Raw genomic sequence first — 26,106 nt, forward strand, 5'->3', positions numbered from 1 at the left:
CCAAAGTTCTATCCTCATGGGTATTTTTCTTAGTCACTTTTCTTGGTAACTGAGTCCATTTTTCCTTTTTGTGTAGTTCATTCCAAAAGACAGAGATTTCAGCTGGGTGTGGTGGCTCACGCCTGTAATCCCAACACTTTGGGAGGCCGAGGCAGGTGAATCACTTGAGGTCAGGAATTCGAGACCAGCCTAACCAATATGGTGAAACCCCATCTCTACTAAAAATACAAAAATGAGCCAGGCGTGGTGGCGGGCACCTGTAGTCTCAGCTACTTGGGAGACTGAGGTGGGAGGATCCCTTGAAGCCAGGAGATGGAGGCTGCAGTGAGTTGCTCCAGTAAGTCATGATCGTGCCACTGCACTCCAGCCTAAGCAGCAGAGTGAGCCTGAAAAAAAAAAAAAAGAAAAGAAAAGAAAACAGTTCTAAGAGGCCCCATTTCCTATTCTTATACCTTCGGCAAATTCCAAAATCGGCCAGAGATAGAGAGTAGAATTCTAGTTTCCATGCCCATTGACCGTAATTTTTCAGGACCTTCCCTTTCTCTGGGGCCAGCAAGCCGGACCTGCCACTATGTGGTCGTGTCTTTGGCCTGTTGGTTCTGAGCGGGAAGGTGTGTACTGGGGAGAGGTACTTGCCCGGTCTGGTTTACTCGGTGCCTGGCCTCCATCCTGACCTCACCCTGTGCCCTGTGTGCAAACGCCTCTTCTCCTTTGGCGACCCTGCTCATGGCATGCTAAGCCAGTCTATGGTATTGACTTGCCCTAGGCTCAGACAGGTGGGAGGTGAGCAGAGAAGCTACCCAGCCTGTAGGCCTGACCCCTCTGTGTTCACCTACTCTGCTCTCAGCCCCACCTTTTCTCTCCAGTGCAGATCAGCCTGCCCTCCACCATGCGCATGACAGCAGCCGACGGCACTGTGTACATAGCCCAGCAGATGCACTTTCACTGGGGAGGAGTGTCCTCGAAGATCAGGGGCTCTGAGCACACTGTGGACGGGATCAGACATGTGATCGAGGTACCTGAGGACTCCCACTGTGTACTCTTTCCTTCAAACCCTGTAGTCACTTTCCTTTTTATTTATTTATTTTGAGACACAGTCTCGCTCTGTTGCCCCGGCTGGAGTGCAGTGGCGCGATCTCAGCTCACTGCAACCTCCACCTTCTGGGTTCAAGCAATTCTCTTGCCTCAGTCCCTTGAGTAAATGGGATTACAGGTACCCACCACCATGCCCGACTAAGTTTTGTATTTTTAGTGGATATGGAGTTTCACCATGTTGGTTAGGCTGGTCTTGAACTCCTGACCTTAGATGATCCACCCGCCTTGGCTTCCCAAAGTGCTGGGATTATAGGCGTGAGCCACAGTGTCGGCCATCACTTTTCTTATTAAAATAGCCAAGGCTGGGTGCACTGGCTCACACCTGTAATTCCAGCACTTTGGGAGGCCAACGCAGGGGAATTGCTTGAGCCCAAGAGTTCTAGATCAGCCTGGGCAACGTAGCAAGATCCTGTGACTAAAAAAAAAAAAAAATTAGCCAGAGTGGTGGCGCACACCTATAGTTCCAGCTTCTGAGGAGGCTAAGGTGGGAGGATGGCTTGAGACCAGGAGGTTGAGGCTGCAGTGAGTCCTGATCATGCTGCTGCACTCCAGTCTGAGTAACAAAACAAACAAAAACAGCCAAAAGACTTTGTGCAAAGGTAGCAGTTAAGTTATCCTGAAGTTGAGTTTATTTTTTATTCACTCAGCAACTGTTGATGGATCACCACTTTGTGGCAGGGGTTCAGGCAAGGTCCTGCCCTTACAGGACTCAGGTGGGCAGGACTTCACAGCCCACAGGGTGTGGCAAGCCCTCCTTTGTTTCAGCTGGATTTTTATGTGTTTGATTTTCTTTTTTTATTTTTTGAGACGGGGTTTTGCTCTTTTGCCCAGGCTGGAGTGAAGTGGTGTGATCTTGGCTCACTGCAACCTCTGTCCCCTGGGTTCGAATGATTCTCCTGCCTCAGCCACCCAAGAAGCTGGGATTACAGGCACCTGCCACCATGGCCGGCTAATTTTTGTATTTTTAGTAGAGACAGGATTTCACCATGTTGGCCAAGCTGGTCTCAAACTCCTGACCTCAAGTGTTCCACCTGCCTCAGCCTCCCAAAGTGCTGGGATTACAGGCATGAGCCACTGCGCCTGGACTGTGTTAGATTTTCTGAGTTCTCTCTTTTGCCAGAATCCATCCAAAGGATGACTACACGTTAACAGTGGTTGCCTGGGACAAGGGGCACAAGCTCACTCTCCCTGCAAAGTCCCCAGACACCCCAGGAGAACCCTATGTCCTCATGTGACCCCTTCAGACTCTGCCAGCTTGTCTGCCTGGAGGGAGGGTGTGGTTGGGAAATGGCCTGAAACTGCCATCTTCCAGAATCCCACTCTTGCTCTTTCCATTCTTTGGGAAGTTTCTGCTCTTGATTCATGGGATTTGCAGCCCAAGTGGAGGGAGATAGAGGTCCAAGTTGCTTGTGTGGAACAGTCTGAGGCCTCAGATGGAGCACCTTCCTTTCTCTTCCTTCTTCCCTGGAAATCTTAAGCATCCAAATTTCTATGAACTGCCCTTGACGCACCCTACCTTGCTCTTACAGATTCACGTTGTTCACTACAATTCTAAATACAAGAGCTATGAGACAGCCCAAGATGCGCCGGATGGTTTGGCTGTACTGGCAGCCTTCGTTGAGGTAAGCAGAAACTACCCACGTGTGTCTGCAAAATCTAGTTGAACAGTCTTCTTCATTATCACTCTCCATCTTTTCCTGAGCTCACAGTTCTTGGAAACATTGACTGGATGGAAGATCACTGTGCTTCTGTGCTGTCAATCTCCAGACCTTAGTTACCATGGACAAGCTGACTTACAAGAGCTGGAATCCCAGAGGGGTTGCGTAGACACAAATTGTTCGAAGGGCAAGGGGAAACCTGCAACCCAATCAGACAAAGGCAACACCTCTGCATTTCCTTTATTTATTTATTTTTTTTTTTTGAGAAAAAGTTTCACTCTTGTCGCCCAGGTTGGAGTGTAGTGGCACGATCTCAGCTTACTGCAACCTCCGCCTCCCAGGTTCAAACGATTCTCCTGCCTCAGCTTCTCAAGTAGCTAGGATTACAGGTGCCTGCCACCATGCTTAGCTAATTTTTGTATTTTTAGTAGAGATGGGTTTCACTATATCGGCTAGGCTGGTCGCGAACTCCTGACCTCAGGTGATCCGCCCACCTCGGCCTCCCAAAGTGCTGGGATTACAGGTGTGAGCTACCATACCCGGTCAACACCTCTGCATTTCTAAGAAAATCTAGACGGTGGGGCTGGGCGCGGTGGCTTACATCTGTAATCCTAGCACTTTGGGAAGCCAAAGTGGGTGGATCACTTGAGGTCAGGAGTTCAAGACCAGGCTGACCAACATGGCAAGACCCCATCTCTACTAAAAATATAAAAATTAGCTGGGCATGATGGCGGGCACCTGTAACTCCAGCTACTTGGGAGGCTGAGGCAGGAGAATCACTTGAACCCAGGAGGCGGAGGTTGCAGTGAGCCAAGATCACACTATTGCATTCCAGCCTGGGCAATAAAGCTAGACTTCGCCTCAAAAAAAAAAAAAAAAAAAAAAAAAAAAAGCTGGGCACGGTGGCTCACACCTGTAATCCCAGCACTTTGGGAGGCCGAGGCAGGAGAATAACTTGAACCCGGGAGGTAGAGGTTGCAGTGAGCTGAGACTGTGCCATTGCACTGCAGCCTGGGCAACAAGAGTGAAACCAAAACCAAAACAAAACAAAAACGCCAGGCATGGTGGCTCATGCCTGTAATCCTGGCACTTTGGGAGGCCGAGGCAGGCGGATCACCTGAGGTCAGGAGTTTGAGACCAGCCTGACCAACACGGAAAAGCCCCATCTCTACTAAAAATGCAAAATTATCAGGGTGTGGTGGTGCATGCCTGTAATCCCAGCTACTGCAGGGGCTGAGGCATGAGAACCACTCAAACCCAAGAGGCAGAGGCTACAGTGAGCCAAGATAATGCCACTACACTCCAGCCTGGATGACAAAGCGAGACTCTATCTTAAAAACAAAACAAAACAAAAGTTGGGCATGCAAAGAAACAGGAAAATGTAATCCATATTTAGGAGGAAAAAAATAACTCAAATCAATCAACAGAAACTGACCTGAGTGGACCCAGAGCGATTAGGCAGACAGGACTTTAAAACAACTATCAATGCTGTGGCTAAGTTAAAAAAAAAACAAAAACAAAAAACCCAAAAACCACCAACTATCATAAATGTTTGAAGAATGAAAGGAAACTATGTTCAAAGAATTGAAGGAAAATATGATGACAATGACTCAAAAAGGGAATCTCAATAGAGAAATAGAAACTTTAAAGATGCACCAAATGGAAAGTCTAGAGTTGAAAAGTATAATAAACAAAATGAAAAAAATCACTAGATGGGCCCAAAGCAGATGTGAGGCAGCAGAAGAAAAAAAGAATCAGTTCATTTGAAGATAGAGCAATGAAGTTATCCAATTTGAAAAACAGAGAAAAAAGACAGAAGAAAAATGAACAGCCTTGTAGACTCACGGGGACAACATCAAGTATAGCATCACACACACATACACACACACACACACATATATATATATAATGGGAGTCCCAGAAGCAGAGGAGAGAGAGAAAGTGGAAGTAAAAAACCAAACAAAACAATAGCCAAAAAGCCTCAAATCTGAGGAAAAACATAAATTTACCAATCCAAGAAACTAAAAAAACCCCAAATCTGATAAATAAACCCCAAGTCTAGATACATCAAAAATTAAACTGCTGAAAGCAGCAAGAGAAAAGGGATTTCTTATATGTAGAGAAATGACCGTCCAATTAATGGCTGACTTTTCAAGTCATCAGAACATGGTGGAATGACTGTCAATCAACAATTCTATATCCAATCAACCACCCTTCAACAATGAAGGTGAAACAAAGACATTCCCAGATATACAAGAACCAGTATAATTGCTAGCAGGCCTGTCTTACAAGTCATATATAAGGATGCTCTTCTGGCTGAAAGAAAATGAGGCCGGGCGCGGTGGCTCAAGCCTGTAATCCCAGCACTTTGGGAGGCCGAGACGGGCGGATCACAAGGTCAGGAGATCGAGACCATCCTGGCTAACACAGTGAAACCCTGTCTCTACTAAAAATACAAAAAAAACTCAGCCGGGCGAGGTGGCAGGCGCCTGTAGTCCCAGCTACTCAGGAGGCTGAGGCAGGAGAATGGCGTGAACCCGGGAGGCGGAGCTTGCAGTGAGCTGAGATCCGGCCACTGCACTCCAGCCTGGGTGACAGAGCGAGACTCCGTCTCAAAAAAAAAAAAAAAAAAAAAAAAAAGAAAATGATACCAGACAGTAACTCCGATCCACAGAAAGAAGTGAAGAGTACTGGAAATGGAGAACAGAGAAGACTACACACATATATTTTTTGTGTTTTCTTCTTTCAATTTCTTTTTAAAAACCATCAAGATTATTTAAAGCAATGACTATACCACTATATATACCACTGGCTTATAATATATGTAGATGTAATGCATATGACAAAAATAGAAGAAAGGACAAGGAAGAAATAGAGCTCTTTTGAAGCAAAGTTGCTATATTTTACTAAAATTAAATTAATATTAACCTGACATAGATTGTGATTGAGTTGTATATGGTAATCACTTGAGCAACCACTAAGAAAATAACTAAAAATGATTAAATGGTACATGAAAAGTATTTGCTTAACACAAAAGAAGGCAGTAAAGGTGGACCAATGCAACAATAAAGGCACGAGACATCTAGAAAACAAATAGCAAATGCAGTCAGAAAGCCAAGAAAGCCAAATTCATGCACAGTGAAAGAGATCAACCACTTGACTGAAAAGAACCATTGAAAATAGACCTTTTTCACCCAAAGCAACTTTTCTGACTTTTAAAGCCAATACTCATTCAGAAAGAGTGATCTGGTGTTGGGGGAATTGTAGTCGTTCTGCCTTGGACATTTGGCTCTCTGTCGGAAGTCCTGAGGATGAAGAAGTGAGCTCGTGAGATCAAGCCCTCCTCATCACAAGGAATCTGACTGTGGCTGACACTGCCCAAAACAAGCACACAGGCTGGGTGTGGTGGCTCACACCTGTAATCCCAGCACTTTGGGAGGCCAAGGTGGGCAGATCACGAGGTCAGGAGTTCGAGACCAGCCTGGCCAACATGGTGAAACCCCCGTCTCTACTAAAAATACAAAAAAATTAGCCAGGCGTGGTGGTGAGCACCTGTAATCCCAGCTACTCAGGAGGCTGAGGCAGGAGAATAGCTTGAACCCAGAAGGCGGAGGTTGCAGTGAGCTGAGATCACCCCACTGCACTCCAGCCTGGGCAAGAGAGAAAGACGCCCTCTCAAAAAACAAACAAACAAACAAAAAACCCACAAACAAACAAACAAAAACAAGCTTGCAGGGGACTTTTTTAGAGTAAGTGTTGGCCATTTCTGAGGGCATCACCAATGCCTGAGAAGCTTCTTTCCCTGGAAGCTGCCAAAATACTTAAGATAGTGCCTTTCTGGAGGGACTCCTGAACCTGTGTGGTTGGTAGCAAAGAACAGTCAGACTGTCTCTGCCAAAACACAACAGGGCACAGGCTGCCTCTCCTTACTCTCTAGGCTCGGCCCAATCAGCTAGAAAGCTGAGCGGCTGGATGAGTAGAGATGGTGCTGGGGCCTCTTCTTCACTTACGCTCAGTGCTCTGCGCTTCGTTGCAGGTGAAGGATTACCCTGAAAACACTTACTACAGCAGCTTCATTTCTCATCTGGCCAACATCAAGTACCCAGGTAAGGGAAGCCAACTGTGGCTGCAGGAGGGAAAGGGAATGAGTGTGAGTGTGAGAGTGAGGTGTGCCCAGGGGGCAGGGGATTGATGCTGGTGGGGAGGGTGGCCAGTGGGCCCTGCCAAGGGAGTCCACCCCTCCCTGTGCCAGATTACTTGTTCCAGTGATTTCTGCTGTTGGCTTAGGCAGCAAACCTCTCTGAGAAGGCTGTGCATAAATTCGATGTGTCACTTCCTATGATTGGAACTTCTGGCTGGAGTTGCACTAAGTAGGGATATCCTCGCTTCGATGACTGTCACCTCAGCTGGCAGTGACAGTCCTGGCGGCTAGAGAGATGTCCACCTGGCTCCAGGCTGAGATGAATGTCAAGAGGGAAGCCCTCGTCATCCCGCTTGGACATACAGACACTCGGGGTGTTCTTCCGTCCCCTCTGCCTCCAGAAGGCAGCATTCTTGTAAGAGCCATCTCCCGCCCAGGGTCAACCCTTGACTTTGAGCTATAACCACATCAGCTCTGCATTCTCGACTTCACGTGTCCCATTCCGCCCGCACCTCCCAGCCTCCCAGGCTCCCAGTCCTCTGACTTCAGCACCCAGCCCCTCCTGCAACTCACCTGACCCGAGTCCTCCAAACCTGGGGCTTCCACATTCTCGCTCCTAGTGACACCTGTGTTCTTTCATCTGTCTCCCAGCTGAGATTCCACCCCAACACTCTGAAGTCTCCCTCAACACTCCCATGCAAACACCCTCTATGCCATCACTCCTCTACCCCTCCACAGACTCACTGGCAAAGCTCCAGACCAACTCAGAACTGGCAGCCAAAGAGCTGGATGCAGTTGGACAGGAATCCATAGACATCTAACTGGTATTATTATCGCTATTATTTTTGAGACATGGTCTCGCTCTGTCGTGCAGGCTGGGGTGCAGTGGTGGGATCATGACACAGTGCAGCCTCGACCTCTGGGGCTCAGTTGATCCTCCCACCTCAGCCTCCTGAGTAGCGGGGACTACAGGTGCACTACCATGCTTGGCTGGTTTTTTGTATTTTTAGTAGAGACAGGGTCTCACCATGTTCTCAGGCTGGTCTTCAACTCCTAGGCTTAAGTGATCCGCCCGCCTCAACTTCCCAGAGTTTTGGGATTATAGGCATGAGCCACTGCACCTGGTCAACTGGTATTATTTTTTTATTTATAGCTACAAATATGAACAGTGCCCAGAAATCCTAAAGTACCACCCTGGGCATTTTCTTTCTGACCTCCCAAATTCTTGTCACAAGCTTTCTCCTCTCTCCTGAAGCCCCTGTGCCCGGGCTCCAGCAACTCCCCTGGAGCTGATGCTCCCACGCTCACTCCATTGAGAAGGCAGAAGCCACAGGCCAGAAACACTCCACTCCTTAACCCACGTGCATCTGGACCAAATTCCACGTCCCTTCTTTAGCTGCAATCGATGACAAATCCCTGCTCTTGTCAACACCACCCCTCCCATGTGGGCCCCAACCCCACTCCTCTTCCACGCTCAGGGCCTCCTTTCCTGCCATTCTCTCCCCTCTCTTCTGCATCACTGATTTCTCTTTTTTCTTTTTTGAGATGGAGTCTCGCTCTGTCACCAGGCTGGAGTGCAGTGGCACGATCTCAGCTCCCTGCAACCTCCGCCTCCCGGGTTCAAGTGATTCCCCTGCCTCAGCCTCCTGAGTAGCTGGGATTACAGGCACACACTACCACGCCTGGCTAATTTTTTGTATTTTAGTAGAGACAGGGTTTCACCATGTTGGCCAGGATGATCTCGATCTCCTGACCTCGTGATCTGCCCACCTCAGCCTCCCAAAGTGCTGGGATTACAGGCGCGAGCCACCGCGCCCAGCCTGCATCGTTGATGTCTTACTCTTTATTAAAGCCTACTGTTCAGCACACACATCTGCCCTAATGCCTCCCACCTCCAAACACAAGCAAACAAACGTATCTCCTGACTTTACCATTCCCCAGTTGCCCCCCAGTTCTCTGGCTCCCCTTGAAAAGGTCATAGAATAGTCCTGTTCTCCTTTCTCACCCACCCCACCCTGAGCTGCCCCTGCTCCACCGAGCCAGAGTGGTGGGCAGATCTATGGGCCACTCTTCTTCTCTTGTCTTAGTTTACCTTCAAAGGGTGGTCCGCAGCACCCCAGCTCCGCCCTCTCACTCTCTGGCTCCTGCTCTAAGTGTTGGGTGGAGTCAGGCTCTGTCTCATCTCAGTGACTCCACGCAGTCCCACAGCCTGAATTAAAACTTACCACTTAAGGCCGGGAGCGGTGGCTCACACCTCCCAGCACTTTGGGAGGCTGAGGCGGGCCCATCACCTGAGGTCAGGAGTTTGAGACCAGTCTGGCCAACATGGTGAAACCCCGTCTCTACTAAAAATACAAAAATTAGCCAGGCGTGGTGGCGGGTGCCTGTAATCCCAGCTACTTGGGAGGCTGAGGCAGGAGAATCGCTTGAACCTGGGAGGTGGAGTTTGCAGCAAGCTGAGATTGTGCCATTGCACTCCAGCCTGGGTGACAGAGTGAGACAACATCTCAAAGAACAACAACAACAACAAATTTACAACTTAAACCATTTTAAATGTACAGTTCAGTAGCATTAAGTACATTCACATTGTGGTGCAACCATCACACCCCTCCATTGCTGGAACTTTTGTCATCTTCCTAAACTGAAACTCTGTACCCGTTCAACAGTAACTCCCCATCTCCCCTTCCAGCTTCTGGTAACCACAGTTTCTGTCTCTAAGAATTTGACTATTCTAGGTACCTCATATAAGTAGAATCATACAGTATTTATCTTTTTTTTTTTTTTTTTGGTCTGGATTATTTCACTTAGCATAATGTCTTTTAGGTTCGCCCACATTATAGCATGTTATCAGAATTTCATTCCTTTTTAAGGCTGAAGTGGCCGGGTGAGGTGGCTCACACCTGTAATCCCAGTGCTTTGGGAGGCTAAGGCTGGCGGAGCACTTGAGGTCAGGAGTTTGAGACCAGCCTGGCCAACATGGTGAAACCCCATCTCTACTAAAAATACAAAAATTAGCCGGGTGTTAATGGCAGGTGTCTGTAATCCCAGCTACTCAGGAGGCTGAGGCAGGAGAATCACTTGAACCCAGGAGGCGGAGGTTGCAGTGAGCTGAAATTGTGCCACTGCACTCCAGTCTGGGGGACAGAGTGAGACTCTGCCTCAAAAAAAAAAAATAAAAAAAAAGGGCTGAAGGGAATATGATATTTTGTTTATCCATTTATCTACCGGTGAGCATTTGGGTGGCTTCCATCTTTTAGCGAGGTGACGCTGCAATGAATATGAATATGGGTGTACAAGTATCTCTTTGAGTTCCTGCTTTCATTTCTTTTGGGTAGATAGGAGTTGAATTGCTGAGTCATGTGGGAACTTATGTTTTTTTAATTTTTTTTTGTTTGTTTTGTTTTGTTTTTTGAGACAGAGTCTCTCTGAGGTGGGAGTGCAGTGGCTCGATCTTGGTTCACTGCAACCTCCGCATCCCAAGTTCAAGCACTCCTCCTGCCTCAGCCTCCCGAGTAGCTGGGATTACAGGCACGTGCCACCATGCTCAGCTAATTTTTGTATTTTTAGTAGAGATGGGATTTCACCATGTTGGCTAGGCTGTTCTCTAACTCCTGACCTCAAGTGATCCGCCCGCCTTGGCCTCCCAGAGTGCTGGGATTACAGGTGTGAGCTACCACACCTGGCCGTATGTTTATTTTTTGAGGAACCATTATACTATTTTCTATAGTGGCTACATCATGATTCTGGAATTCTTGGCTTTCACTTAAATACGTTAGAGTTACAAAAATAAATCTCTACCACAGAGTCCTTTTGGAGGTTATGTCTTGAAATCTTCCAATAATGATAAAACTTAGAACTCTTTTGCCTACTCATGGGCTTGTGCACCCTGAGACATTGTGGCCTTGGTTGAACAGGCCTATCTACATATGTCTCAAAACTATATTCTCTGCCTTTAAGAAGCGCAAAAGCGCTCGGGGAAAGTGAAGCAAAACCCAGCTCAATCCTGTGTTGCCTCGAGAGTCTCGTGCTGAGCTCAGGGGCTCAGCGTCGTTGACATGAATGGAACAAGGGCCACTCTAGAGCAGGAGCAGATGTGGCTCCTGTAGGAGCTTTGCAGGCCCTGGTGGAAGTGGCCCCTCCCTACGCCCCACCTATGGCTGGGCTTGGTTCCCAGCAGGCGTGGCAGGAGGAGCTCAGGACCAAATGCCTACACCTGGACCCTGGCTTGGTTCTGATTCTGCATTTATTATTATTATTATTATTTTTTTTTTTTTTTTGAGACGGAGTCTCGCTCTGTCGCCCAGGCTGGAGTGCAGTGGCCGGATCTCAGCTCACTGCAAGCTCCGCCTCCCGGGTTCACGCCATTCTCCTGCCTCAGCCTCCCGAATAGCTGGGACTACAGGCGCCCGCCACCTCGCCCGGCTAGTTTTTTTTGTATTTTGTAGTAGAGACGGGGTTTCACCGTGTTAGCCAGGATGGTCTCGATCTCCTGACCTCGTGATCCGCCCGTCTCGGCCTCCCAAAGTGCTGGGATTACAGGCTTGAGCCACCGCGCCCGGCCGTCTGCATTTATTATTTAAAAAAAAAATGTTTTTTTAAACTTATTGTAGAGATGGGGCCTCCCTGTGTTGCCCAGGCTGGTCTTGAACTCTTGGCCCCAAGCAATCCTCCCCGCCTTGGCCTCCCAGAGTGTTGAGATTCCAGGCGTGAGCCACTGCACCCGGCCTGATTCTGCATTTACAACTGCTGTCTACCCACTTCTCAATGAGCCCAAACCAAGGCATTTTGGTCTTTCTTCGTGGGCACTTACCCAGAAGTCTCCAGGGGCCATATTTATTTCTTTCATTAATCATAAAATGTGTCCTCTGCCTAGCCATGATAATGGTGACCGCAGCAGTTACACTTAGGAGTCCTTCCCTATGTAGTGGTTCAATGCCAGCTGCTTTCCAGACGTTACCTCCTTACCCTCACAGCAATCCTGCTGACTATTCCACAGATGAGAAAACAGCCGCAGAGCCAGCACGCAGCCAAGAGCACTCAGCCAGGAGGAGGTGTCTGAGTGCATCTATCCCCAAAGTCTCTCCCCTCAATCCCTTCCAGGGAGAAGTAAACTGGGAAATTGTTTCCTAATCATCAGCTTCTATATTCTGCTGAACTCGAGAGATTGGAACCTGGCGAGGCCTGGGCCTGAGCTGTCCTCCTGAGGGGCAGCGGTGGTCCCTGACATTCTGTTACCTTCTGTCTTCTTGGTCAGGACAAACAACAACCCTGACTGGCCTTGACATTCGGGACATGCTGCCCAAGAACCTCCAGCACTACTACAGCTACGACGGCTCACTCACCACGCCTCCCTGTACCGAGAACGTCCACTGGTTTGTGCTGGCGGATTTTGTCAAGCTCTCCAGGACACAGGTAACGTATGGCATCGCTTTGCCGAAGCCTTCCCATTTGACTGCCTGGTTAACAAGGGTGCTCCCCAGCATCTCAACGAACGTCAACAACTGGGGGGTTCTACGGTGTTTTCTGTGTGCAGGGCTACTGTGCCTCATCTATCCAACCTTTTTTTTTTTTTTTTTGAGACAGAGTTTCACTTTGTCACCCGAGCTGGAGTGCCATGGCACAGTCTTGGCTCACTGCAATCTCCGCCTCCCAGGTTCAAGCAATTCTCCTGCCTCAGACTCCCAAGTAGCTGGGACTACAGGCATGCACCACCACGCCCAGCTAGTTTTTGTGTTTTTTTTTTTTTTTTTTTTTTTTTTTTTTTGAGACAGAGTCTCGCTCTGTCACCCAGGCTGGAGTGCAGTGGCGCAATCTCGGCTTTTTTACGTCATTCTCCTGCCTCAGCCTCCCGAGTAGCTGGGACTACAGGCGCCCGCCACCTCGCCCAGCTAGTTTTTTTGTACGTTTTAGTAGAGACGGGGTTTCACCGTGTTAGCCAGGATAGTCTCGATCTCCTGACCTTGTGATCCGCCTGTCTCGGCCTCCCAAAGTGCTGGGATTATAGGCTTGAGCCACCGTGCCCGGCCCTAGTTTTTGTTTTCAGTAGGGACAGAGTTTTACCATGTTGCCCAGGCAGGTCTCAAACTCCTGGGTTCAAGCAATCTGCCTGTCTTAGCCTCCCAGAGTGCTGGGATTACAGGTGTGAGCCACTGCGCTTGGCCATCTCCTTTTCTTAAACTTTTCATTTCCTTAGAGAAAGGTGGAAGAGACCCCTGCTCAAGGACACCCACACCCCACAATGTTGCCAGTCAGGCTGGAAGTGCCCCCAGACACCTGACAAGCAAATGGTAAATTATCTCTGGAAAAAATGTGCTTAAATCCAGACCTGGAAGAATTTTCACAAAGCAAGTTACCTGAAATTAGCTCAATTAAGAAAAAAAATACAAAACATATGAGAAAAAAAGACATTGGCCGGGCGCGGTGGCTCACGCCTGTAATCCCAGCACTTTGGGAGGCCGAGGCGGGCGGATCACAAGGTCAGGAGATCGAGACCACGGTGAAACCCCGTCTCTACTAAAAAAAATACAAAAAATTAGCCGGGCGCGGTTGTGGGCGCCTGTAGTCCCAGCTACTCGGGAGGCTGAGGCAGGAGAATGGCGTGAACCCGGGAGGTGGAGCTTGCAGTGAGCTGAGATCCGGCCACTGCACTCCAGCCTGGGCGACAGAGCGAGACTCCGTCTCAAAAAAAAAAAAAAAAAAAAAAAAAAAAAAGAAAAAAAGACATTATAAATGAGAACCAGCAGAATCGGACCTACAAAGATTTCACTTAGTGGAATTATCAGACAATTAATAGGACATAAGAATGTTTAATATGTATAAATAAATAAGAGGTTTAAATATGAGCAAAGAACAAAAAAGTCTAAAAATGGACATCCAGACTTGGTACAAAAACACAAATAGAATTTCTAGAAATGGAGAATCAGTATCAAAAATTAATAATCCAGGTCACTCGCGGTGGCTCATGCCTATAATCCCAGCACTTTGGGAGGCTAAAGTAGGTGGATCACCTGAGGTCAGGAGTTTGAGATCAGCCTGGCCAACATGGTGGAACCCCATCTCTACTAAAAGTACAAAAAATTATCCAGTCGTGGTGGTGGGCGCCTGTAATCCCAGCTACTCGGGAGGTGGAAGAATCACTTAAACCCAGGAGTTGGAGTTTGCAGTGAGCTGAGATCGCACCACTGCACTCCAGCCTGGGCAACAGAGCAAAACCCTGTCTCAAAACAAAAACAAAAACAAAAACAAAACAACAAAAAATTGGCCAGGCATGGTGGCTCAACGCCTGTAATCCCAGCACTTGGGGAGGCCAAAGCAGGCTGATCATGAGGTCAGGGGTTCTAGACCAGCCTGGCCAACATGGTGAAACCCTGTCTCTACTAAAGATACAAAAAATCAGCTGGGCGCAGTGGCGCGAGCCTATAATCCCAGCTACTCAGGAGGCTGAGGCAGGAGAATCGCTTGAACCCAGGAGGCAGAGGTTGCAGTGAGCTGGGATCACACCATTGCACTCCAGCCTGGGTGACAGGGCGAGACTCCATCTCAAAAAAACAAAAATACAAAAACAAAAAATAACCCAATGAATGGGTTTGATAGCATGTTAGATACAGTTTGAGAGAATTAGTAAATTGGAGACGGCCAATAACACCATCTAGAATGCAGCACAGAGAGAAAGAGAAGGAACTATGAAAAGAAGTGAAGAGACATAGTGTACTGGAAAGGTCTAGTAAATGTCTAATCGAAATCCTAGAAGGAGAAGAGAGGCAGAATAGGGAAGAGTCGTGATTTGACAAAATATGGACTGCCAATTTTCAGGAAGAGATACCAAGTCATATATTCAAGAATGCCAATTAGTTTCTCTCTCTCTCTCTCTCTAGGTGTGTGTATATATATGTGTGTGTTTGTGTACACAACACCCTGTACTAAACACATCACAGTGAAATCATCAAAGACAAAGAAATAATTTAAAAATTAGCCAGAAAGAAAAGACAGATTATCATGAAAAGAGTCTTATTAGACAGAGAGTTGATTCAACATAGCGACAGTGAAAGTCAGAAGCGAGTGGAAACATAATTTCGAAGTGCTGAGGGAAAAAAATAGCCAATATAGAATTGTATGTGCAGCAAAAATGCCTTTCAAGGATATAGACAAAATACGGACATTTTCAGGCCAGGTGAGGTGGCTCACACCTGTAATTCCAGCACGATGGGAGACTGAGGAGGGTGAATGACCTGAGGAGTTGGAGACCAGCCTGGCCAACATGGTGAAACCCCATCTCTACTAAAAATATAAAAATTATCTGGGTGTAGTGGTGGGTGCCTGTAGTCCCAGCTAGTCAGGAGGCTGAGGCAGGAGAGAATAACGTGAACCCGGGAGGTGGAGGTTGTAGTGAGTTGAGATTGTGTCGCTGCACTCCAGCCTGGCGACAGAGCGAGACTCCATCTCAAAAACAAACAACAAACAAACAAAAAAACCCTGATATTTTCAGAAAAACAAAAATTGAGTTTGCCACTTGATGTATTTCTGCTTACTTCTTTCTCTCCTTTCTACTATTGGACAAATACTCATATAAAAAGCTGAAAAGAGAGATTCTGTTGGAAGAATGCACGGATAGATTAGTTCTGGAATAATGCCTGACACAGCACCCAGAACCTCCCCTGGACTTGAGATCTTCTTACAGTTGCTTCATCAGGGTTATATAAATCCGAGTTCTAGCCCAGTTGTTAATTCTTTTTCTTTTTTTTTTGAGACAGAGTTCTGCTCTGTCTCCCAGGCTGGAGCGCGGTTGTGTGATATTGGCTCACTGCAGCCTCTGCCTCCCAGGTTCAAGTGATTCTCCTGCCTCAGCCTCCTGAGTAGCTGGGATTACAGGTGCACATGACCATGATCAGCTAATTTTGGTATTTTTAGTAGAGAAGGGGTTTCACCATGTTGGCCAGGCTGGTCTCTAACTCCTGAGCTCAAGTGATCCACCCACCCTGGCCTCCCAAAGTATTGGGATTACAGGTGTGAGCCACTGTGCCCAGCCAATTGTTATTGCTTTTTTTTTTTTTTTTTTTTTTGAGACAGAGTCTTGCTCTATCGCCCAGGCTGGAGTGCAGTGGTGCGATCTTGGCTCACTGCAAGCTCCGCCTCCCAGGTTCACACCATTCTCCTGCCTCAGCCTTGCCAGCATCTGGGACCACAGGTGCCCGCCACCACATCTGGCTAATTTTTTTGTATTATTAGTAGAAACGGGGTTTCACCATGTTAGCCAGGATGGTCTCCATCTCCTGACCTCGTGATCCGCCCGTCTCAGCCTCCCAAAGTGCTAGGATTACAGGCGTGAGCCACCTCGCCCGGCCAATTGTTATTTCTTTTAAATTACCCAGTGCCTCTTCCCCTCCATCATGCACTCATGTTGCCCCCAGGTTTGGAAGCTGGAGAATTCCTTACTGGATCACCACAACAAGACCATCCAAAACGATTACCGCAGGACCCAGCCCCTGAACCACAGAGTAGTGGAATCCAACTTCCCAAATCAGGGTGAGTGAGACTGATTCTGGATCATGTTCTGCAGTTTAACTCCTGTTTTGCTCCTTCCTCTAGGTGGACCCATCTCTTCCGGCAATAGTAAGGGAAGGAGAGTCATTTCAGTAGTGGGAGGCTCAGGTGGGCCAAGCTGCACGGGGCTTGGGCAGAGGGTGATCACTTTTTCCCAGTCCAGGCAGGGATGCCAGTGAGTAGAACACAAGAGACGATCAAGAGAGACAGCTACGTGATTTATTACCTACATAGTCTTGGCTAGAGACAGCAGGAGAAGCAAAAAGACCACAACATCCAGAAGCTCTCATAAGAGTGTAGGTTCAAGTTAACCTTTTTTTTTTTTTTTTGAGACAGAGTCTCGCTGCGCCACCCAGGCCGGATTGCAGGGGTACAATCTCGTCTCACTACAACCTCTGCCCCCTGGGTTCAAGTGATTCTCTTGCCTCAGCCTCCCCAGTAGCTGGGATTACAAGCACCTGCCACCACACCCAGCTTTTTTTTTTTTTTAAACAGAAATGGGGTTTTTCCATGTTGGCCAGGCTAGTCTCAAACTCCTGACCTCAAGTGATGTGCCCACCTCGGCCTCCCAAAGTCCTGGGATTACAGACGTGAGCCACTGCACCTGGCCAAGTTAACCTTATTAACCCCACTGAGATTATTTCCTGCACCGCTTGATCGTAGTCTGTGTTATGAACCCACCCCCAACGCCTCCTGTACGTTCTCTCAAGGTGGAGTTAACTAGACCACATATTGTTCACGGCATCTGCCTAGGGCGCAGGCCCCAGACCCCAGCGTGCTGGAAGTAGGTGCAGGCAGGCCAGCCTCTGCTGCAGCCTCCAATTCCTTGGATCAGGCTCCAACTGTGTCCTTGGCTCACCTCGTCTCTGTGTTGGCAAGAATGTAAATATTTCACAGCCTCCTCATCTTTATTTTGTCTGCTTTCTGTAAAGTTGTGGTGAATCCATTGTCTTTACAGCCCATTCTGTTAACCATTCCTGATACTTTTATATTTTCCAATACAGTAGAATCAGTATCCTATCAATATGGTTTACTCAATATTATCCCACTTTTTTTTTTTCTTTTTTGAGACAAGGTCTCACTCTGTTACCCAGGCTGGTGCTTAGTGGCACAATCACAGCTCACTGCAGCCTCAACCGTCCAGGCTCAAGCGATCCTCCCACCTCTGCCTCCCCAGTAATGGAGACTGCAGGCACACACACCACAGCCAGCTAATTTTTTTTGTATTTTTTGTAGAGATGAAATCTTACTATGTTGCTCAGCCTGGTCTCAAACCCCTGGCCTCAAGCAATCCTCCCCACTCAGCCTCCCAAAGTGCTGGGATTATAGGCACGAGCCACCTCATTCGGCCTTATCCCACCTTTATATGTACCTTTTAAAACTTAAATTTCCGCCGGCATGGTGGCTCATGCTTGTAATCCCAGCACTTTGGGAGGCTGAGACAGGCGGATCACGAGGTCAGGAGATCGAGACCATCCTGGCTAACACGGTGAAACCCCGTTTCTACTAAAAAATACAAAAAACTAGCCGGGCGAGGTGGCGGGCGCCTGTAGTCCCAGCTACTCGGGAGGCTGAGGCAGGAGAATGGCGTAAACCCGGGAGGCGGAGCTTGCAGTGAGCTGAGATCCGGCCACTGCACTCCAGCCTGGGCGGTAGAGCGAGACTCCGTCTCAAAAAAAAAAAAAACTTAAATTTCCACCCCCCACCCCAATAAGGCCTATTTGTGATTTTCTCCCCACCTTTCCTTCCTGGTTCACTTATTGAATTAACAGGGGATATAGGTGTTTTCTATATTGTTTCCTCCAACACAGTTCACTCCTCCAATACAATTCACTCCTCCAATACAATACTAGCAGAGGAAAAAACTGACATCAGCTATAGTGATCATTTCTCTATACTGTACTATATACAACATTAACAGCAAGAATTCTTTTTTCCAAAGGCAATGTCGTCTTTAACAGGTCCAACTGCAAGCAGGCTGACCAAAGGGAGCTTAGACTCATGCATCTGTCTCCTAATTCTTTTGGAGTCTCTCACTCTGTCGCCCAGGCTGGAGTGCAGTGGCACAATCTCATGGGCTCACTGTAACCTCCGCCTCCCGGATTCAAGCGATTCTCCTGCCTCAGCCTCCTGAGTAGCTGGAATTATAGGCATGCCCCCCGACACCAGGCTAACTTTTGTATTTTTAGTAGAGATGGGATTTCACCATGTTGGTTAGGCTGGTCTTGAACTCCTGACCTCAGGTGATCTGCTTGCCCTGCCTCCCAAAGTGCTGGGATTACAGGTGTGAGTCACTGTGCCTGGCCTGTCTTCTTGTTCTAAATGTTGCCACGTTTCCCCTGCTTTCCCTAAAACAATTTTACGCTATTCTGGCAATAGGCACCAACAGACTGCGTAACTTTCAATATGCCACATCTGAAATGCTTTCTCCATTAGAGGGTCACTCTAGCGTCTCCTCACGAGGGGGCTCAGATGTTCTAGGTACCGGCCCCAGACTGAGGTACTCCATGTGGTGATTTGTCTGTAGGTCCACTGAGAATCGCTGTTCAGGATTTATTACTTCAACTCCCAGTTCAGCATCAGAGGGCTTCCTTACCCCCAGGGAACCTGAATTGTGGCCTCCCTTTGCTCATTATAGAACAGAGAACTGGGCATCATCTTGGCCCACCTTCCCTCAGACCCAGATTCCCTTTCTTCTCTTTTCTTTTCTTTTCTTTTCTCTCTCTCTCTCTCTTTCTTTCTCTCTTTCTTTCTCTCTCTTTCTTTCTTTCCCTTCCTTCCTTCCTTCCTTCCTTCCTTCCTTCCTTCCTTCCTTCCTCCCTCCCTCCCTCCCTCCTTTCCTTCCTTCCTTCCTTCCTTCCTTCCTTCCTTCCTTCCTTCCTTCCTTCTTTCTCTCCCTCTTTCTTTCTTTTTCTTTTTTTTAGCAGAGTCTTGCTCTGTTGCCCAGACTGGAATGCAATGGCTCGATCTTGGCTCACTGCAGCCACGACCTCCAGGGCTCAAGCAGTCCTCCTACCTCAGCCTCCCAAGTAGCTGGGAGTAGCATGTACCACCACACCCAGCTAATTTTTGTATTTTTTTGTAGAGATGGGGTTTGGCCATGTGGCCCAGGCTGGTCTCGAACTCCTGAGCTCAAGCAATCCACCCACTTCAGCCTCCCAAAGTGCTGGGATTACCCGGCATGATCCATCGCGCCTGGCCAGGCCCAGATTTCTATGTAGCGGTGATTGGCTCTGGTCAATCCAGCTGCATGACTCATGGTATTGCACTGCTCTGTAGAGAACTGTACCCCAGTGGGGTTGATAGGATTCACTCGTCCGGAAGGCATGACCTGAGAAACCAAAGGTCAGCTACAAAAACAAGACGATGGCCAAATACGGACCTCTTGCAATTTATTTACTAGAAAACACCTCTATACTATATCCCCTCAGGCAAGGGCCACCTGGCATCACGGGAGAAAACAAAATCCAAGAGTAAAGCTCACGTCAACACACCACCCCTTGGCTCCCGGCAGCCTAGAAGCCTGAGTTCAAACACAGTGAAGACGCATAAAGACAATGTACTGGGCACACGGAGAGCATTCTAAGGAATCAAAAGACTTCCCAAAAATACGATGTGGGTATGGTAACTGGCCGTCCCCCTTCTCTGTTTTTGTGAGGACTGTACAAGGTTTAACCATTTCCAACTAACTCTTCTTTTCACAGAATATACTCTAGGCTCCGAATTCCAGTTTTACCTACGTAAGATTGAGGAAATTCTTGAGTACTTAAGAAGAGCATTGAACTGAGGAAAGCTAAGAGGAATATTCAATATTAACTAGCTTGAAGTCTGACCTAACCAGAAGAGGCGCCTGTCCCCTGCAGCCACACCCTGCCCTGTCTAAGAGACCATGTGTGTCTGGAACAGGCTGCTCCCCCTGGGGCAGCTGTTGAGCTTCTGATTAAAAGAGGGGAAACTGTCATCCTGGACAGGAAGTGAGATGCTATCATCCTGGACAGGAAGTGAGATGCTATCATCCTGGACAGGAAGTGAGGTGGCTTCAGTTCACGAGAAGGGATCTGAGTTAGACATCACCAGTGGAAATTGATTGGAATAGAAAGTTAAAGGAAATAGAACCCTAACTATTCTCCTATCAAATCATATATGTTGACCTGTCTAAATTATAAACCAGCCTGACCTTTCCTTTAGCATTAGACGTAATAAAATAATTTTGGAAATTTGTCATTAAAAAATTTCTATTATTTTGTATCACTTCAAATATCCCTTCTTTTGTCCTGCCCACCTCCCACTGCCCCCCTTCTCCCCCCCACTCCCTCCCCACTTCCCCCCCTCCAACACCACACACAGGTGAAGGCATAGAGATCAAGGTGGGAGGGATTAATAAAGATTAATAAATTAATAAGATTAATAAAAAGGAGAGAGGTGTTTTTTGTTGCTGTTGCTTATTTTTTTGAGATGGAGTCTCACTCTATTGCCAGACTGGAGTGCAGTGGCACTATTTCGGCTCACTGCAACCTCCACCTCCTGGGTTCAAGCAATTCTCCTGTCTCAGCCTCCCCGAGTAGCTAGGACTACAGGTGCGCACCACCACGCCCAGCTAATTTTTTGTATTTTTAGTAGAGATGGGGTTTCACCATGTTGCCCAGGAGGTCTTGATCTCTTGATCTTGTGATCCGCCCACCTCAGCCTCCCAAAGTGCTGGGATTACAGGCGTGAGCCACTGCGCCCAGCCTTTTTTTTTCTCCTTTGAGACAGAGTCTCGCTTTGTTGCCCAGGCTGGAATCCAGTGGTACAATCTTACTGCAACCTCTGCCTCCTGGGTTCAAGCAATTCTCCTGCCTTAGCCTCCTGAGTAGTTGGGATTACAGGCGCACACCACCATGTCCAGCTAATTTTTGTATTTTTAGTAGAGATGGGGTTTCACCATGTTGGCCAGGCTGGTCTCAAACTCCTGATCTCAGGTGATCCTCCCGCCTTGACCTCCCAAAGTGTTGAGATTACAGGCATGAGCTACTGCCCCTGGTCTAGGAAGAGATTCTTACATTGAGAATTTATCAGTGGGGGAGTTTGGAGCAGGGGCTGTTAGTCAAAGAGAAACAGGAGATGAGAAAGAAGAAGGGCTCCCAGGACAGAAGGAAGGAAGAGAGGGGACCTCACTGCAAACCACCTTGTTGGTCAAATAGTGCCTGGGCGTTGTTACCAGACCCAGGTTCAGGCATCCCATTAGTTATGTGGGATGATAACATGACCCCACAGGGCCCATAGGGCTGTGGCTTCATTAAATAACACTGAGAGTGACCAATATTTTTTATTTTTAGTTTTAGTTTTTTGAGACAGAGTCTAGCTTTGTTGCCCAGGCTGGGGAGCAGTAGTGATCCTAGCTTCATGGTAGTCTCAGCCTCCTGGGCTCAAGCAATCTTCCTACCTTGGTCTACCAAGGTGCTGGAATTATAGGCGTGAGCCACCACACCTGGCTGCTACTATTTTTCTTGGTCACTTATGCATTCCCTTCATCGATGCCCCTTCCTTACCCACGCCCTAGCTTCCTCCTCGCCTCTGATTGAGATCGCTCTGGCTCTTCTGAATTTCTTCTGCTCTTGTTACCACCTTTATTTTTCCATGTCATTATTTATGATATCCTAAGCACTTCCACCACATGTGACTGCCCTCAGCCCCAACGGCCACCCTCAGTGAACTTGCATTATCCCCAGTTTACAGAAAGCAAACCAAGATGTCGACTTGCCCGAGATCTCCTAGGTGGCAGATGAGAAGCCAGGACTTGAACTCAGGTCTTTTGTACCCACATTGTTTTAACTATAGGAAGCCTCCCTTTCATTTTCTCAACAAGCTTTCTTGTACACCTGCTCTGAGCCCGACATAGCACTAACTGCTGGGGGTTCCAGAGATGGGTGAGGACAGCTCCCACACTCCTACAGCTCGAGTCTGGTGAGCAGGACAGACACTGAAATAAGCAATCATTGTATCTCCGTATGGTGGAGGGAACGCCTACGTTTAAAATCCAGGTGCTTGGCCTAGGTTTTGAAGGCTGAAAAAGAGTTCACCTGGGGAACCAAGTCAGAGAGGGGCGGGGTTATTGTAACCCGAGAGTGTAGCATGTGCTGACGGAAAGGGAAGTGGAAGCGATTTGGCGTGGTCAGAGGACCAAGTTCAAGGATGCTGGCACGGAAAGCGGGGGTGTGGCCAGGGGAGGTCAGGCCATCACTAGTATCTTCTGTGCCACTAAAGGGTTTCGGATTTTACCCCGTGGGTGATGGCAGAGACTGCAGGGTTTCTGCAGGGGAATGACATGGTGAGATTCATTCTTTCCACCAGATAATGCGTGTCTATAATGAATGAGAGATGCAAGAGTGGACAGTACAGCCAAAGAGCTTACTTATATTCCTGTGGGGAGGGAGACAAGGAAATGAAGATGAACGTGGGATTACACTCACCTGCGCTCAGGGATCCAGCCCTCCCACCCCTGAAAGTCTATCCTTAAGAGAGAATTGTGGCCGGGCGCGGTGACTCACACCTATAATCCCAGCACTTTGGGAGGCCGAGGTGGGTGGATCATGAGATCAGGAGATTGAGGCTATCCTGGCCAACATGGTGAAACCCTGTCTCTACTAAAAATACAAAAAAATTAGCCGGGCATGGTGGCAGACACCTGTAGTCCCAGCTACTCGGGAGGCTGAGGCAGGAGAATCGCTTGAACCTGGGAGGCAGAGGTTGCAGTGAGCCAAGATCGTGCCACTGTACTCCAGCCTGGCGACAGAGCGAGACTCCATCTCAAAAAAAAAAAAAAAAAAAAAAAAAAAAAAAAAAAAAGAGACTTGCAAAAAAGCCATTCATGCTGACCTTATTTACAGGAAAATACAGGAAACACTGCAAATGTCCATCAGCTGGGGATTGGTTGACTAAACCAGGGCTATTCACACAGCAGAGAACTGCATAGGGAATAATCTCTAGGCTACATTTTTTTTTTTTTTTTGAGATGGAGTCTCGCTCTGTCACCCAGGCTGGAGTGCAGTGGCGTGATCTCAGCTCACTGCAACCTCTGCCTCCCAGGCTCAAGTGATTCTTCTGTCTCAGCCTCCTGAGAAGCTGGGATTACAGGTGCATGCCACCAACGCCCTGGCTAATTTTTGTAATTTTAATACAGAAGGGGTTTTGCCATGTTGGCCATGCTGGTCTCGAACTCCTGACCTCATATGATCTGCACACTTTGGCCTCCCAAAGTGCTGGGATTACAGGCATGAGCCACTGCGCTTGGACTGTAGGCTACATTTTTAAGCCTGCAAAAAGCAATTTTACAGATGGCACAAGAAGAGTTAGGAATACGAAAATAGTTAAGTATTTGTTTATGTTTTCAAGCACAAACAAGGGAGAAAGAAATCAAAAATAACTTAAAATGGTTTCCTAAAAAGAGAAGGCAGGGGAAGGTGCGGAGGGTGGGGTGGGAGGGTAGAGTTTTCTGGATGTACCCTGTTTGGTAGTTTTGACTTTGGAACATTAGGCTTTATGTAATTGCAAAGCAAAATTAAGTAAGTAAGGAAAAAACCATTCCTGAAACATAAAACGCGAGTTATGTTTCAACATAAAAATATAGCGGAACAACTGAACAGTTGTACTTAGGGCTGGTGACAGAAACACTGAAGGATTTTTTCATGTTATTTTAGACACAGTAGTTTTCATCTACCTACCTGGTGCAGTGTATCCTAAGGACAAGAAGAAGTACCAAGGAATCTTAAACAGTACTTAGGAATCCTCTTAATAATTATATTGGTATTGTTATTTTGAAATTGTGTGTGTGTGCAGTTACTATCCTCTACTACTATATGTGCACAAACAATGATGTTAATGTCCTTACTAACAAGATTTTCAGCATAAAAAACAGAGATCCAAATTTAAAAACCAGGCTGGGCTTCATGGCTGACACCTTTAATTCCAGCACTTTGGGAGGCTGAGGTGGGAGGATCACTGGAGTCCAGGACTTTGAGACCAGCCTGGGTAATACCATGAGACCTCATCTCTACAAAAAATAAAAATTTAGCCAGGCATGGTGGCCCATGCCTGTGGTCCCAGCTCCTCAGGAGGCTGAGGTGGGAGGATTGCTTGAGCCGGGGAGGTGAAGGCTGCCGTGAGCCGTGGTTATATCACTGCCCTCCAGCCTGGATGACAAAACAAGACCCTGTCTCAAAAAAGAAAAAAAAAAAATTGACAAAGCTAGATAAAAAACCCTGTAATCATAAATTTAGGAATATCAGTATAAATATATAAAGTCTTTTTTTTTTTTTTTTTTTTTTTTTTTTTTTTTTTTAGGGACAGAACCTCGTTATGTTGCCCAGGCTGGAGTGCAGTGGCTATTCACAGGCATGGTCCCATTACTGATCAGCACAGGAGTTTTGACCTGATCCATTTCTGACCTGGGCTGGTTCACCCCTCCTTAGGCAACCTGGTTGTCCCCTGCTCCAGGGAGGTCACCATATTGGTGCCAGACTTAGTGTGGACACCCCATTGGCACAGTGCACTGAAGCCCAGAACTCCTGGGCTCGAGCTGTCCTGCCTCAGCCTTCCAACTACCTGGGACTACAGGCATGCACCATCGCACTTGGCAATAAATTCTTTTTTTCTTTCTAAAAAGCATGTATTTCCTAGGTCTCTTCACTGAAATGTCCTACCAACAAAAACAACCTACAAGCAATGAACACCTTATAACCAGATAACGGCTCCCGTTTTTTTTTTTTTTTTTTTTTTTTTTTTTTTTTGAGACAGAGTCTTGCTCTGTTGCCCAGGCTGGAGCGCAGTGGCACGATCTCAGCTCACTACAATCTCCACCTCTCGGATTCAAGTGATTTCTCCTGCCTCACCCTTCCAAGTAGCTGCAGTCACAGGCGTGCGCCACCAAACCCGGCTCATTTTTGTATTTTTAGTGGAGACGGGGTTTCGCCATGTTGGTAAGGCTGGTCTTGAACTCCTGACCTCAAATCATCCACCTGCCTCGGCCTCCCAAAGTGCTGGGATTGCAGGCGTGAGCCACTGTGCCTGGCCCAGATAGTGGCTTCTAAATACCATTTTTCACTACGAGGAATCAGGGAACCTTGGAGAAATGACTGATTCCAGACGTGGAACAAGAATGTAAAAGATGGGCTGGGCACAGTGGCTCACTCCTGCAATGCCAGCACTGTGAGGATCATTTAAGACTGGAAGTTTGAGATCAGCCTGTGCAACAGATCAAGACTCCTGTCTCAAAAAAAAAAAAAAAAAAAAAAAAAAAGCATATTTGGAAAGAACCTGGGATATCTTTTTAGGCCGGAAAACAAGAAATCTAAGTACTGGATTTATGTCAAAAAACACTAGGGCCATCCTGAAGGGCCTCCTGGGTCAACTTAAGCATCCGAAAGAACAATATCATAAAAAGAATAATAACTGCAATGGATTGAAAATTGAAACACTAAATATATAGAAATATATGAGTTCATTATGGTCCTAAAAATAAGCGAAAGTAAATGCACTGGTCAACTTTGGAGGTTGCTAGGGAAACCATTTATTTTTCTGTAAATTGGCAAATGAAGGAAAGGGTCAAGTATATGTCCTGCCTTCCCTGTGCGCACTGTAGCTGAGAGAGCTCATGGTTGGTTGCATCAGTTTCCTGTGGCTGCTGTAATAAAT

General features: G+C 47.4%; 1 protein-coding gene across 4 annotated transcripts in view; it reads left to right on the plus strand.

Annotated features, from left to right (window-relative positions):
* The window catches only part of CA6 (carbonic anhydrase 6), a 39,232-nt gene extending 18,578 nt beyond the window's left edge, over positions 1 to 20,654 (plus strand). For 3 of the 4 annotated variants that reach the window (XM_050788816.1, XM_050788805.1, XM_050788820.1), the window contains exons 4-10: positions 867 to 1,015; positions 2,625 to 2,717; positions 6,790 to 6,859; positions 12,149 to 12,306; positions 16,302 to 16,416; positions 19,866 to 20,049; positions 20,139 to 20,234. In XM_050788816.1, the coding sequence (XP_050644773.1) occupies positions 867 to 1,015; positions 2,625 to 2,717; positions 6,790 to 6,859; positions 12,149 to 12,306; positions 16,302 to 16,416; positions 19,866 to 20,020 (740 nt within the window). In that variant the 3' untranslated portion in view covers positions 20,021 to 20,049; positions 20,139 to 20,234. Of the gene's footprint in view, positions 1 to 866; positions 1,016 to 2,624; positions 2,718 to 6,789; positions 6,860 to 12,148; positions 12,307 to 16,301; positions 16,417 to 19,865; positions 20,050 to 20,138 lie in introns of all 4 variants that reach the window. The other variant, XM_050788822.1, reaches the window with a different exon arrangement.
* Positions 20,655 to 26,106: the final 5,452 nt, after the last annotated feature.

Source organism: Macaca thibetana, chromosome 1 (genome assembly GCF_024542745.1).
Source record: "Macaca thibetana thibetana isolate TM-01 chromosome 1, ASM2454274v1, whole genome shotgun sequence".
Lineage (NCBI taxonomy): Eukaryota > Metazoa > Chordata > Mammalia > Primates > Cercopithecidae > Macaca > Macaca thibetana.